Below are 15,933 nucleotides of genomic sequence, written 5' to 3'. Positions count from 1 at the left end.
GGTGCGTGAGAAAACGATGGACCCCTCTCCTCCATAAGTATTTACGTAATATGTGTACGGCTCTTTTCATAATTATATAATTGTAAATTTAGTAAATTGTAAATTTAGCGATTAGCGATGCCTGGATTGTCGTGAAGCAACTTTATTTGAACGTTATGAAAAATATGAAAGGTTGGCATCGCTGCTCACACGTGCTTTGATGTCTTGTTTACAAAAAAAATAACTTTTTGGATTATTTTCCCGAAATTTTTAAATTGGATTCGGTTAAATTAGCTGAAAATAATGAAACCAACCGGGAATTCCTCAAATAAGAACATTCCGAAGAAGTTAACGGAACGGCAAAAGATCGAACGGAAAGAATTCAAACGGAAGAAAAAGCAGGATCGTTTGCTAAAACGGGTTCAGCGGGAGTTCGAACAGGTGGAGCGCGACAAGGCCGCTGCGGTGGAGGTCAAAGCCGAAGTGGTAGCGGAGAAGGACTTTGTTTCAACGTTAAGCATTGCCGTCCCCGGATCGATATTGGACAATGCCCAATCGGCGGAGCTAAGAACCTATCTGGCCGGTCAGATTGCACGGGCGGCATGCATCTTCCAAGTTGATGAGGTAGTGGTCTTTGATGACTGTGGAACTGGTGATCAGGCGACGGAAAAATTGGGCACAGTTGGTAAGTTTTAAAAAACGTGCTTAATTTTTTACATTAGGTTCCTTTTTGTGGCACAAAGAACTTTCTACTAAGTAGAGTAACAAATAACCATACATGCTTACAGACACATCCGAAGGAAGTACATCTGCCCGCCGCTGTTGCGTTCAGTTAGCTCGCATTCTCCAGTACCTAGAATGTCCCCAATATCTGAGGAAGTTCTTTTTCCCCATTCACAACGACTTGAAATTTTGCGGACTACTCAATCCGCTTGATTCGCAACACCATCTCCGTCAAGCGAGTGAATTCCAGTTCCGCGAGGGAATTGTTACCAACAAACCCACCAAAAACGATAAATCCTCGTTCGTCAATGTGGGTTTATTAAACGATGTGCTGGTGGACACTCATCTGGATCCGGGGGTACGCGTCACAGTTAAAATGCCCTCGGGTGTGGATTTGAAATCGAAAAAGATTCGAGCAAAAGTGGTACCACCGTCGCAGCCGCGACAGGAAACCGGAATTTATTGGGGTTACACCGTTCGAATAGCTAACTCCCTGTCACAGGTTTTCACGAAGAGTCCCTACAAGGGAGGATATGACCTTACTATTGGCACATCCGACACAGGCACCAACGTTCAAGAGCTTGAGCCGAATAGCTTGAAATACAAGCATTCTCTTGTAGTGTTTGGGGGTGTTCTTGGATTAGAACCAGCATTAGATAACGACAACAAGCTCAACATCGACGACGTGGAACAGTTATTCGATCAATATTTGAACACGGTTCCGCGCCAGGGGTCCAGAACAGTGCGAACAGAAGAAGCCATTCTGATATCGCTGGCAGCTCTTGGAGAGAAGCTGGAGCCTGTTATCAAACCGAAACAGTTCACAAGTTTTGATGCGATTCCACAGAGTCAAGACACTGGAATTCAGCAGTACGCCTTCAATGAGAACACTCGTAAAAAACCAGCACCTATCACGGAATCGGTTCAAAAGCAATCAACAGATCATTCTAATGTGGCTCCATCAGCAGAAGACGATATGTCAAGGTTTGATTAGGATCAATAAATCGTTAGTACGTAAGTATATACATTTTTAAATCTATATATTCTTCAACATCATATAATCTCATTTATGGAAAGAACGCTCCTTCTATGAGGGTCAAGTTTGGCGAAGTTACTGTGTGTCCGATTCGAGGGCTGCCATTTCGCGTCGAATCTGAGTTACAACTTCTGCCAGTGCTTGCGGGTGGACACCTGTTTCCAGTAGCTTAACACACAGATCTAAAGCTTCCGGGCTCAGACCGGTGTTGAGCATTTGGGAGATGTTCTGAATGTTGGCTCGAATGGTTTGCGATTGCTGTAAGCGCATGTAGAGATTCGAGTTTGAGCCTGTCTCGCCATTCGGTTGCTGGGTCATGTTGTTGATGTGCATCTGTGAATAGAATAAGCAGAATGAATAAACTTGATATCTCCTGCTCTGAATTCATTTGCCTAATTTTTATAAAATTGCGATTATTGGCAGTAATCAAGGTAGGTAGTTAATGACAGGGGTCTTCAGTTCCGGGGATGACGAGTATGTTTCTCGGTCCGGTCCAGGATGATTTCGGGTGGGCATCCTCGACTCCCTGGGCATGGTTGTATCCACGCAAAAAACATACTCATGCTGGGCATAGAAAAGCTTTCAATTCATAACTGAGGAAATGCTAATACAATAAGTTGAACAGCAGGCATTGTTCATGTTGGGTTGTAGAGCCACAAAAAAAAGTTGATGGCAATTCTGTAGTAGAAAATACTTTTACACTACACTTTTGAACGAGGGATGGCCAATGTTTAACACCAACAAAATTAAATGGAAAGCGGTTCAAACGTAACAGATTTATTCGTCAAATTCGGTAATCTTGAAACGAAATTTGATATTGATTAATTTGAAACTATCAGAATTTTAACCTGGGTTGAAAATTGTAAAAAACTATTTCAATCGGCTAGTAGTTAGCTATATGGAATATTATTTTACTGTAAGAAGTTGATTTATTGCTCAGATACTTACATTTCAATGGTTATTAAACAAATTTAGTAAACTTCAAGTTATTTGTAATTTACAATGTACGTTTTTACGGTAAATTATTTTACATCTGTTCTCTGTTCGTGCTTTGGAATCAAAAAGTTCAAAACACCATTTTCGGTCGTCATAAATTACGTACCGCAGAAATACACTTAAAACCAAAACTACTCAAAAGGGGTTGCAAGGCTGTTACCAAGATTTTTTTTATGTACAGGTTTCCGACTTCGTCAGTAGATGGGAATAACCAGCGCGGCGGGGGGAAACATAAATTTTCAGTGCAAAACGTAAATAAACGAGCATAAATTCCATACAAAAATCCAAGATGGCTGAGTTAGAATATTGACAAGTCGGATAACCTGTACATAAAAAAATCTTGGCTGTTACAACGGTTACAACAGTCGCGAATTTGCTCCTCCAGTCGCGAAATTCGCGGGTTTTCTATATATATATATATATATATATCTATATATTTCTATATAGTAAAATATTATTGCATTGTGTAAACGAAAGCTTCTCACGTCGCTGGTAGGCTAATGTGTGCTCCAAGGTGTGCTCATCCATTCAATTTAGCACCGCTGAGAAGAGGATTCGCTACTTCCACCAGTGGCGTTTGGATTGCGTGGGTGGGTTCAAATTAATCCACCAGCGACGTGAGCTCTTGTTTATTCGCGAAGTCGAAGCAAATTCTGCTCTTCCCTCCTATGGGAAATCCCATTGCTATCTGTCAGAGTTTGAGTGAAACATGGCCGCCATCCCCTCCTCTCTGTTGCTCTACTGTAAAAACCCATATGCTACGTTTAGACAAGGCAAGTGAATTGAGCACGTCGCTTGAATCTAACGCAAACTGAACGTGTAAACAATTTAATTCAGTTCACTGAACGAAAAGAAAGTTGAACATGTTCAACTTTTGGCAAGTCAATTGAATTCAACTGAGTTGTTCAATTCACTTGCCCTGTCAAAACGTAGCAATAAAGAACTGTCATTGTTTGTGTGAAGAATTTTGCTTCGACTTCGCGAATAAAAGCAGTTTCGCGCTTTTGAAATGTTGGTGCCGATTTTTTTTGTGTTGACATTTATGGTTTATTCATTTATAGCGGTACCTATATAAATCAATTTATGCGTCAAATCCCTCGTATGCACGGAAAACTGAATTCACGGAAAGTAAGAAACGATTATTTTTAATTTTGATATACATTTTGTTTTTTTTTATTAATTTAATAGACCCCCTTTTTCTGAGCTACAGCATATTTTTTTCACGCACTCATAGACCCCTATTCTCATTGCATAGACCCTAAATTTGATTTTTGAAATCCATTTTAACAGAATGTATGTAATTAAGAGTGGCGACATGTGCCGCATTTGACAGGTCTCCTGCTCGTTTGGAACACGATTTTGTATGGAAATGACAGATGAAATTCTGTTCCAATTCTGACAGTGTCGCCACTCTTATTTACATTCACTCTGCATTTTAAAAGTCTTTGGAAATTTGACTGCTTGGCAGTTAGTCCACAGATTGACAGCTCGGCTCATAGTAAAATCAAGTTAGAGGTGTTTAATACCCCGCATACCTCTGAACCAGAGTGTATGTAATTAAGAGTGGCGACATGTGCCGCATTTGACAGGTCTCCTGCTCGTTTGGAACACGCATTTGTATGGGAATGACAGATGAATTTTGTTCCAATTCTGACAGTGTCGCCACTCTTAATTACATACACTCTGCTCTGAACTATTAAATTACTGCCTCCTATATAATTTACAACCATTCGAAATTATACTGGTACAGCTGTGCAGATTATCCATCGTAACCATATACGTCTACATATACTAAATTGTTTTAACAATATGCTAAATAGTTTTTGAGCAAATTATAATATGGGAAAAGTTATATGTTATTTTAGTTATGTTACAATAACAAAATCGGTTGCTTTCTCGAACACAATTTTACATGTATCATACGAGAGGAGTGAAAAGGTTGGTACTTTCGGCTAAAATAAGAATAAAACATGCGTTCGTGTTCACAGTCTAAGAACTTCTGATCTCGTGTATTCAGTCCTATTTCGTTACATGTTATGACTTCTAGCTCACTCTCTACTCTCTCGACTCTCATCATATTCATTCGAGGTAACTGTCCCTGTTACTGATCTTTATGAATCTGAAAGGTGGATTACACCGCTACAACTTCTTCACCGTTTAGTTGAGAGACCAATAAATATATATTCGACAGATCAAATTCAAAACAAAACAACTTACGTCTAAAACTGAGAATTCGATAACAGTTAATTTCAATAGTATACATAATCTTCTTTCTTTTCTTCACACATCTTCTTTTCGAACGCCGAAACTCTTCAGCTGGTTGCGCAGTTCGATTCCGACTGACATATTCGAAATCCTCACCAGAGAAGATAAATGAATCGGCAGCAAAGCCATAAAATCGGTGCTCGAATTCGAATCGTCATCCTCCTCTCTTCTACGTTTACTGGTGCTTGCAACCGCTGGCAGCATTTCGACACAATTTTCCGTTGACAACTGTTCTGCTGTAGCATTCCCAGCTTGTAATGAAGCACTCTCCTTGGAAAGCAAAAGTCCTTGAGGCCTTCCGGCGAGAGGCAGGAACTACTTTTAGTTGACGTTTATGAGCTGAAATCACTCTTCCCCTAGCGACACCTGTAAAATATTTGTGGAGATCCGTTTCAGAAATTTGGCAGGTAACCATCGTCTTATGTCAGTTGGATTAATATTTTTATAATAAATCAGATCCCCGCTTTTAAGGTCAGTAAAATGGTCAGATGACTTATCTAAACCATATTCTTTATGTCGATCATCAATTGATTCTGTCAAATTGTACTTATAATTATGTTTTGGGTTTATTAAATCTAGTAAAATTTTTGGTTTATAAGACAGCATACGCTCCGAAGGGAACTTCCCATCATCTTCAAGGCATATATTTCTATAATTAATCAGAAAATAGGCAACTTGCTCATCGGTTTCTAGTTTTCTTATTTTGGATCAATCAGAATTTTTTAAAAACGTTTTTAATCAGTCTCACCATACGCTCCGCTTGCCCATTGCTTTCTGGATGGTATGGCGGGCTTTTCAATACCATAATGCCTTGATTTTTAAAAAATCTGGAAAACAAATCAGAATTAAAAGGCGGACCTCCGTCAGTTACCAAAACATCCGGTAAACCAAAACGGGCAAAAATATTAAGGAAAACCTTTATTACTTTTTTGTGATCTGTTCCGTATTTCATGTGTTCAATCTCTATCCATTTTGTAAAACTGTCTACAACGACTAGAAAACTTTTTTTCAAAATGGAAAAATCAGCATGTATTCTACTGAAGGGCTTTTTAGTTGCTTTCCATTGAGAATAAGGTGGTTTCTTAGATGGTGTTGTTGTCTCATTACAAGTTCTACAGCATTTTACAAACTTTTCGATATCGTTATTCATACCAAACCAATAGACAGTTTTACGAGCCAATTGCTTAATTTTATTTATTCCACAGTGATTCATGTGAAGCATTTCAAGAACTTTCACTTTCATAACACTAGGAATAACAACTCTGTCTTGAAATAGGATACAACCATCGACAATCTCTAAATCCTGATGATGTGAATAAATATCTAAAAAACTTTTATCGAGTCGTTTAGGCCATCCTTTGTCAACAAAGCACATGATTTTCAGTAAGTATTCGTCCCTGGAAGTTTCCTTCGCCACTTCCTTATAATTAAGCGGAAATTCGTCAGTGAAGTTTAAACTTTTAATATATTCTCGAGCTAGTTCACGTGGCACTTCATGAGCAACCGGAAACCTGGAACAAAATCTGCGTTCCCCATCTTTGATGACTGCCGGTATACAATTTCATAATCGTATATAGACAATTCCATCACATAACGCTGTAGCCGCGTTACAGATAGTGACTGTCTTCCCTCCTTTCCAAAGATTCCAATGAGAGGTTTGTGGTCGGTGAAAATTGTAAATTTTTTTCCATACAAGAATTTGTGAAACTTCTTGACAGTACACACAACTGCAAGAGCTTCTAGGTGTAAAATGGGATACTTTCGCTGAGCATCATTCAAAGTAAAAGATGTGAAACTTACAGGACGTTCCTCACTTCCAATTATGTGTGCCATAACTCCGCCAAGACCATAAGAACAGGCATCCGTGACAACAACCACAGGTTTTTCGGGATCATAGTACTCTAAAACATTTGGCTTTATTAGAAAATGTTTACACTCATTAAAAACTGTATCGCATTCACTGCTCCATACATATTTGACATTTTTTTTCAGCAAGGTATACAAACATTTGATCCTTGTAGACAAATGTGGAATGAACTTAGCGTAATATGTGACTAAACCCAAGAAAGCCTTAAGCTCTGAAACATTTTTTGGAGCCTTTGCTTCGCGTATAGTTTCAATCTTATTTGGACAAGGCTGCAAACCCTTGTCAGTTAATACATGGCCAAGATATGGCAACTGTTTAACAAAAAATTTGCACTTATTAAAGTTTACCTTAATATTAGCTTTCGCTAAACGTTCCAAAACTAAATAAAGCTTCTTTTGGCAATCTTCGTAGTCTATTCCCGCAATTAAAACGTCGTCTAAATAGCACGACACACCTTCCAAACCTTGAAGTACTTGATCCATAACTTTTGGAATATTGAGGCGCTCGATGAAGCTCCTTGTGGAGTCTATTGTAGGCGTAAAGACCCTTAATTGTATTAATGATCATAAATTTCCTTGATCGTTTAGAAAGTAAAAGTTGTGTGTATGCACCTGTCAAGTCTAAAGAACAAAAAACTTTAGATCCTGCTAATGTAGCGAAAAGATCTTGCGCTAAAGGCAAAGGGTATGAATTCGGAACTATCACCTTATTAATTGAAACTTTACAATCAATTACTAAACGTATGTCTTGATTTTTTTTTATCACCACAACAACAGGCGACGCCCATTCACTAGCGTCCACTGGCGTTATTATACCGTCCTTCTCCAAATTATCTAAATGTTTTAGAACCTGTGGTCGTAAACGGAGCGGAACTTCATATGCTTTTCTGAAAATGGGTTTGTTATCTTTTAAAACTAAATCGCCTTCAAATCCAACTATAGGATTAGATAAATCGTTGTCAAAACTATCGGAAACTTACGCTTTATTTCAAAAATTTTTTCTTCGTCATTTATCGCATTGATCCTTTCCATAGCCGCAATCGATTTCCCAAAAACATTCCTCCAACCTTCGTAAACAACATCGAGCCAGGTACGTCCCATTAACGGTACAAAATCATTCTCACAGCGCAAAATCACCAAAAATAGTTTCCTACGGGTGCCTGCTAACTGCACAGAGACTTCAACTTTTCCCAATATCTTCAGCTTTTTCCATCAATAACTACTAAACGCTTATTGCATGATTCTAGAGGCAGATTTTTAAAGCACCGCATGTACATATTCTCGGAGATAACGCTTTCAGCCGATCCACTATCAATTTCCATAGTTATTCTCTTCTTTTCAATTATTGTTTCTACATAACAAGGTTCACTGATTTTATTCACAGATGCAATCATCATACACGGCAGTTCATCGTCAGAATCTGACTCCATATCTTCCTTTAAACGCTTGAATAATCCATCAGTTCCCGAACTTGACGGTTTGGGAGAATCTAAAAACTTTACACTTGTCTGAGATTTGCGAGGGCTTTTGTTTCTTAGTCGGTAACAATATTTTCTAACATGCCCTTTTTTCTTACAATAAGAGCACACAAATTGTTTTTCGGAATAATGGTTCTTATTGTTATATCTGTCATTTCTGCGACTATCACTGGGCCAACTTCTGCTGTCACTTCTACTTCTGCTCCTGAATCTAGATTGGCGATAAGGTTTATCATCTTTACGACCTAAACGAGCTACTATACCAGGTTTTTTATCATCATCGGTACTTAAAATCAGTGTTCTATCAGAAGCAAGCTCCTGATTAACAATTATTTTTTCGGCTTTGGCCGCAGTTAAATCATCCTCATCAAAAAGTCTCTTTTGTAAACCTCGATCATTCAAGCCGATAACTAGCACATCTCTAATTGCTCTGCTTTTAAAATCGCCAAACTCACACTGTTCTGCTAAATGCTTAACGTCTAAAACAAAATCTACTGCCTTCTCATATTGCCCCTGCCGACGTGTCCAAAATCGGTAACTATGGATAACATCTGAGTCCTTTTTATCATAGCGTTGCTTCAATTTATCCGTGATTTGTTTATATGTTAATTCTCTCAAACTTTGTCCTGGAAACAGAAGCTTTAACTGAGAAAACACCTCGGTACCGCAAACAGCCAAAAACGAGGTTTTATATCTATCTTCCGTATAGTTATTATGCTCAAACATCCACTCTAATTGCTCTTGATATTGGGAAAAGGGAATAGTACCGGGGATAAAAGGCTCAGATGTAGGATTAATAGACATCTTGTCTTTGTTTTTATTAGGCGAGGCACTAAAAAATACTATAAATAACAAAATACTTGCGTTGCATAGAACTACGTTGGGGTATTGAGGTAAAATTGCATTCAATATAAGAAATAAAACCACATACCTGATGACAACGATGTCAATTATATGTATAACCACCCTACTCAGAATGAGTCGACGTCGATATATTTGCAACAAGGGTCCCACGAAGCAAAAGATAAATACAGCAGCAACAACACGGAAGCAGGTCCACAGCAACAACAGCAAACAAACAGCAGCAGCAGCAACACCCCTTTTTTTGGTTGTAAACGCGTATACGACCTCACAGAACAAACCTTCGATAGCACTTGCGGATGCACTTGCATGCATACAATGCACCGCACCTGTCTTCCCACCGTCACACTTTTAGGTAAGATAGGAACCGTGGAAACGGAACACCACCGGTGCTATTACAATTGTACTCACTGGTACTCACTGGAAAACCGTTCAATGTGTGACTCTCACGGTGTACTCGGTATACTTTTGTAAGGTAAAGTATCCAAAGGATGACACTCAGATTTGCGGTAGAAATGGCGTTGACGCTCTATAGGTGCTCACTATAAACAAAAGTAAAATACAAAATGGTGAGAAACACACCAGAAATAAAAACGGCCAAATAATGAAAGGGAATCCTATTGTTAGATCCAAAATGGCGTTTTCGTGAAAGATATTTTCTCAAAAGCTTTCTATTTTAACCGAATTAAATATGCTCTTTGAATCTGCTCACAGATAAATTGCTTTGCGGCTCGTTAGGAAAAATGAATTTTATGATATTCAACCACCTTAACGGCAAAACAAGTCTGGAGTAAAATTTCAAACTGCAAACAGTCTTACGATGTAATGTAGCTTACGCTGACATGTGGTGGGATTCACGATAAAAACAACTTACGCGAAAGAACTTTCCACGCGAATACGGAATATTCCTTCCAAACACCCACTTCACTTTTCACGCGCGATAAAGTTAACTAAGATTTTTCACTTTTTTTTGTCCTCGTCGCCACTGAAAAGGTTGGTACTTTCGGCTAAAATAAGAATAAAACATGCGTTCGTGTTCACAGTCTAAGAACTTCTGATCTCGTGTATTCAGTCCTATTTCGTTACATGTTATGACTTCTAGCTCACTCTCTACTCTCTCGACTCTCATCATATTCATTCGAGGTAACTGTTCCTGTTACTGATCTTTATGAATCTGAAAGGTGGATTACACCGCTACAAGGAGGTTGACATATAATTCACTTTCAGAGGTTCTAACAATAAGGCTTATATTGAAGTTATAATTGGAGAATAGTGGGAGCGTTTGTGCCACGGTACCCCTTGCTTTTAATTTTTGTTTTGGATATTTTTTGGATTTCTTCTACAAAATGATATTATATTAACGTTTAAATTATTTTGGAAATATGTACATATATTCAAGAAAACGTATTCGAGACAAGGGCCAAACGTACGAAAATCACTCAACTCAGCTTAAACGGTTCCGGAATCCCTTAACGGACTGTGCGTTCGGGATATTCGCATACGGTCCCCGGTCCTTGGAAGGGCCTGGAACCGGGGCACACGCAATGGGACTGCAAAGGCCCTGACAGAAGCAAGCTCTGCCGGCGCTGTGGATTGGAGGGACATAAGGCACAATGCTGCACGAACCCTCCCAATTGTTTGACTTGTTCCAGCAAAACTGTGAACAGCAAGCAGGTAACGCAGCTAAACCTGAACCACTGTGATACAGCCCAGCAACTGCTGTGTCAGACAGTTGCTGAATGGGGGACGGAAATCGCCATCATAGCGGATCCTTACCAGGAACGGTAATTGGTAAGAGTTGGTGTCTTCAACGCTTGGGCCGTGGAATGGGGAAGCCGTTCCACGAATCAACGAGGGCAGATCCTGCTGGAATCACTGACTATGTTGGATGTGGACTTGGTCAATGTCGGTACCAAAAGTACCTACAGCTGGAACGGGGCCGAGTCGATTATCGACGTTACGTTCTGGAGCCCTGGCCAAACGAGTAGTTCGAACTGGAGGATAGATGATGGCTACATTCACAGCGACCACCTGGCGGTTCGCTACAGTATCGACTACACGACCAGCATTCAGCGGACGGAAGAAGGGGCGAGGCCTAGCCTTCGTATGTGGGAGACATCGTACTTCGACGACGAGGTGTTTAAGGTAGCGCTCCGCCGCGAGCACAATACTCTCGGTCTGAGCGGCGAGCAGCTGGTAACAGTACTCTCGCGTGCATGCGATGCCACCATGCCTAGGAAAGTCCATCCTAGGAATGGGAGGCCACGGGCTTACTGGTGGACTCAAGCAATTGCGAACCCGCGCCGCGCCTGCTCAAGCAAAAAAGCTTGCTTCGATGGCCTGTGTCGAAGTGCCAACGCTAATCCATGGGGTGACGCCTATAGGGTCGTAATGGCCAAGACACGTGGGGCGATGGCCCTTACAGAGCGGTCTCTAGAGATGCCAGAGAGGATCACGTCATGACCCAAGTTCCTGGGGCAAAGGTGGCCTACGAGGGAAGAGTAACCGTGGCGGAACTTGCGGGGATTGCACAGTCCTTAGTGTAGGCAAGGCGTCAGGACCGGATGGTATTCCGAACCTGCCCATCAAAGCGGTCATTGCTGAGGCTCCCGAGATGTACAGATCTGTCATGCAGAGATGCCTGGACGAGGGAGTCTTCCCTGAAGCATGGAAAAGGCAGAGCTTGGTCCTATTGCCAAGGGCGGGAAAACCACCGGGGGATCCGCCGTCATATAGACCAATATGCCTGCTTGATACACCGGGGAAGGTGCTCGAAAAGATCATCATCAACAGGTTGTTCATACGCACGGAGGGTGCGGATGGTCTATCGAGTAACCAGTTTGGCTTCCGAAAGGAGATAGCTACCCAGCGTAAGAGGAGGGGAGTTATTGGAGAGCTATTGTATGCTTCTATTGTATGCGTCTTGGAACTCCCGAGTACCTGTACAAGATTCTCGGAAGCTACTTCCAGAATCGAGTACTAGTATACTACACGGATGCGGGGCGGAAGTGCGTTGACATAACCTCAGGGGTTCCACAAGGTTCCATACCGGGTCCGATGTTATCGAACGTCATGTACGACGGTGTCTTGAGGTTGAAGTTCCCGGTGGGCGTGGTAATCGTCGGCTTCGCTGATGATATTATGCTGGAGGTCTACGGTGAATCGATCGAAGAGGTGGAGTTGACTGCAGCCCACTCGATCGCAATTGTGGAGGAGTGGATGAGCTCCAGGAAGTTAGAACTGGCTCACCACAAGAGGTGGTTGTTGTTAACAACTAAAAGTCGGAGCATCAAGCGGTCAACCGCGGGGTCACCTCTGAACGCTTCATCTCTTGAGGGTGATGATCAACGATAAGCTCACCTTTGGTAGCCACGTCAATTACGCCTGCAAGCGTGCCTCCACAGCTATAGTGGCATTGTCCCGGATGATGTCCAATAGCTCTGCGGTTTATGCCAGCTAGCGTTGCTCTGTCCATACTGAGGTATGGGGGGCCAGCTTGGGGCACGGCCCTGCGTATTAACTGCTACAGAACGAAGTTAGAAAGTAGGCTCATGTGCCTAAGAGTTGCGAGCGCGTACCGTACCGTGTCGCTCGATGGACTTTGCGTCATCACCGGTATGAGGCCTATTGACATTGTTTTCGATGAAGACATAGAGTGCTTCGAAATGCGCGGCAATGGTCAAATGGCAGCGTGCGTGGGACAGTTCCACTAAGGCTAGATGGACAAATAGGTTGATACCGGAGATAGGTACGTGGGTGAAGAGGCGCCATGGGGACATCACTTTCCACCTGACCCTGGTCCTTAGGGGTCGTACACTTATTACGTAAGCAATTTTTCTGGGTGTTTCGACCCCCCTCCCACCTTGTAAGATTTTTTTCATACACTTGATTTTTTATTTATATGGAGCGTAAGATATTGACCGAGCCCCCTCCCCCCCATAAGTGCTTACGTAATATGTGTACGGCCCCTTACAGGTCATGGTTGCTTCAGACAGTATGTCCACCGGTTCGGACACTCGGCCTCGCCCGGCGGCGAAACAAGTGTTCGTATGCCCGCGTTTTCGTTCAATGCGTGACCACATGCTTGCCGGAGGAGGATGTGTAAAGATGAAGTTGGCTGGAACGCCGTTTTATCGGCTATCGTCCAAATCGTCTCGGAGCTACACAGAATAATGTGGTGCGTGGACTCGAGGAATGGCTTCATGGGTCATACCGGTGCCCTGTGGTCGAACGATCCTTTTATCGAACAAGTGGCCTTGCAAAGAACAACATGGTATCGTCGCTTTCGCGGCGTCGGTCAACCGGGCGGGTTCCGAGTGCAAGGACGGAAAGGGGTCCTCGTCAAGGCTGGGGCAGGCGTAGGCACCGTGTCGGCAAGTCCCTCTGTGTGTTGGCGAATAGGCCCTATCGCAGATTGGGGCTGCACGCGGCATCATTATTCTTGATACCAGCCGTGCAGAGGGAAGCAGGCGCGAGGTCGACCCTTCCCACCTTCTGAGGACATAGGGCGTGGACCTGGAAAGCCGGCAATGCGCTGGCACGATACCATGGTTTTCTTCTAAAAAAGCGAGTCACGATGTTCGGTGCTGCAAGGACACGTAGCTAACCTCAAGGGTGCGTTGTGCACTGGCCCCTTTGAAGCATTATTTTCTCTGGTTGTACCGAAGCGACGATGGGATTGGCAGTAATGGAAACGGTTTAGCGGGTCGGGGATGTAGTCCTGCCTCCCTCGTTTGCTGATGGAGGTGATCCCTAACCCCGCACTTCCTGGACGTCCAACCCAGGAAGTCTGTTGAGCAGATTCCCCCTCCATTGCGTAGGAAGAAAAAAAAAAACACACACACACACAAAACTGACATGTTGTAAAACTTTGACTCCGCCCCCAGGAAATTTGGTTAATGACTCCTCCCCCAGGAATATGATTGATGCTATAGATGAAATGTATTAACTTCTTAAATTATAGCTCCTTTCGGGTTTTTGCAATAGCGTCTTCGACATGTCCGTATACGACAGGCTTTAAAAGGATTTACGCAACGATGTAGATATTTACTATCTTTACTGCCGTTATACGCATAAATGTCCCATGTATATAGTGAATCCCAGCAAACATGGGACAAATATGCGTATGACTGCAGTTTAAAGCTCCGCAAATTTGAAAACAACCTTGAAAAAGGCGATATAATTTTTAGAACTTCAACCAACAATCTGTTAGTTTGCTTTAAAGGAAAATACAATGTTGTTTGTATCATAAGTTCACCATACAACCTATTTCAAAATTTACTTCCTTTAGGGCCGATTTCCTCTCCTCCGCTTAAGGCTTAAACCAGGTTTAATCGTATGGGTAAGCACAGCTTATTTTTCAATTTAATCATGGACTAAGGCAAGTCGTAGACTGGGTGTGTCTAAAGAAAGTCATGATGAAAAACCGATGGATAGGTATATTATGTTATATTGGTTTCAGCTAGCTTTTCAAATGAAATGATTCTGTGTTACCTTATTTCAAGCACAGTGTAGGCATTCGTATGCACATGAATATATTTACAAACCGTTGTCATATCTGAAGGTACATTACAATAATTAATGGTTTTCCAACAATGGTAACCATTTTATCTTGGGCTTTATAGCAAAATCATAGCGACTTGTTTCGTCTAGCATGGCCACCTGAAATAAATACAAATGATCATTATTATCCAACAAATTTACCCTGCCTTTCTTTCGCCACGAACCTGTTTCCTCACGTACTTCACCAGCAGCTCCAACTGTTCATAATCTTTACAGTGTCCAGAGAAAAATCGTCTCCACAGTGCCGAAGCTAGAGTTCTATCGTCGAAGCTGATTCCCTCATCGTAGGTAATCAGCGCGGCCTGAAATTGTTCGGACAGCAGCTGTACTTGGGGTCTCACCACCGACGGATTATGTGCTGACAATTGCTTCGCTCGGGTTGTCACGTCATTCCACATAGTTTCAACAATACAGTTACGCATGAACCGTCCGGCGGCATCCTTTTCGGCACCCTCAGCCATGGCACGTACCAGTAGCATCCAGACGTGCAGCTCTGTGATTAGGAACCAGGTGTTGAACGTATCCGGCATTTTAAAGTGGGTGAAGAACTCATTGTAGTTGATGCTGTCGGCCACCGATTCGTAGAGGACACAACTGGATACCCGCAGACGGACGCGCGAGTTGTCGATCCAACCCATCTTTTTGATGAATCGTTTAATGAAGCCATCCTTTTCCTCGTCGGTTTTTGTGGTGTGCGTAGGAAATGCATTCGGCGAACTGCTGGAGTAAAGTGCCTTTTGTTGAACCAGTGCCGTCGTCATCGTGTATTGCCTATGTTTTCCATTGTCGTTACCGGCCGAGATTGTTGAAGCTCGAATGGCAGTGCACCGGAGTAGGGTACGAGTAGACTCAATCGACAACTGCCGGGATGCAAAATATAGAGATTTTAATCGCGAAATTAAAGCCTACTGACATTACTTACCCCACTGACTCTTCCGGATAGAGATCGTAACATGGTTTTCGATGAATAATCGTTTTAGCAGTTAGTTTTACAAATAATTTACGAACTGGTGATACTTTTTCAATAAACAACAAACTTAGTGCATCGTGTTACATAAATCGGAAAAAAATGACGGCTTCTGTCGTGAGCGTAAATATATTTTGGTTTGTTTTATCACGACAAGAGATTGAAATTGAATTCGTATATGGAATGACAGCTAAACAGAT

General features: G+C 42.0%; 3 protein-coding genes across 3 annotated transcripts; 1 reads left to right on the top strand and 2 right to left on the bottom strand.

The window, feature by feature from the left end:
* Window positions 1-162: 162 nt before the first annotated feature.
* On the top strand, window positions 163-1,741 carry LOC134208748 (putative methyltransferase C9orf114). The gene is made up of 2 exons (XM_062684644.1): window positions 163-664; window positions 768-1,741. Exons 1-2 carry the CDS (start codon window positions 283-285, stop codon window positions 1,694-1,696), a joined length of 1,311 nt encoding a protein of 436 aa, XP_062540628.1. The 5' UTR covers window positions 163-282; the 3' UTR covers window positions 1,697-1,741.
* A 6,323-nt stretch (window positions 1,742-8,064) lies between these two features.
* LOC134208995 (uncharacterized) lies at window positions 8,065-10,206 on the bottom strand. The gene is made up of 3 exons (XM_062684973.1): window positions 10,079-10,206; window positions 9,275-9,746; window positions 8,065-9,185 (listed from the first exon to the last, which is right to left on the bottom strand). Exon 3 carries the CDS (start codon window positions 9,145-9,147, stop codon window positions 8,065-8,067), a length of 1,083 nt encoding a protein of 360 aa, XP_062540957.1. The 5' UTR covers window positions 9,148-9,185; window positions 9,275-9,746; window positions 10,079-10,206.
* Window positions 10,207-14,698: 4,492 nt separating this feature from the next.
* On the bottom strand, window positions 14,699-15,864 carry LOC134208750 (ubiquinol-cytochrome-c reductase complex assembly factor 1). The gene is made up of 3 exons (XM_062684647.1): window positions 15,689-15,864; window positions 14,931-15,626; window positions 14,699-14,865 (listed from the first exon to the last, which is right to left on the bottom strand). Exons 1-3 carry the CDS (start codon window positions 15,719-15,721, stop codon window positions 14,782-14,784), a joined length of 813 nt encoding a protein of 270 aa, XP_062540631.1. The 5' UTR covers window positions 15,722-15,864; the 3' UTR covers window positions 14,699-14,781.
* Between the last annotated feature and the right edge of the window lie 69 nt (window positions 15,865-15,933).

This window comes from Armigeres subalbatus, chromosome 2 (assembly GCF_024139115.2).
Source record: "Armigeres subalbatus isolate Guangzhou_Male chromosome 2, GZ_Asu_2, whole genome shotgun sequence".
Lineage (NCBI taxonomy): Eukaryota > Metazoa > Arthropoda > Insecta > Diptera > Culicidae > Armigeres > Armigeres subalbatus.
The sequence above is the reverse complement of the archived record's forward strand: the minus strand, read 5'-3'. Positions and strand labels throughout refer to the sequence as shown.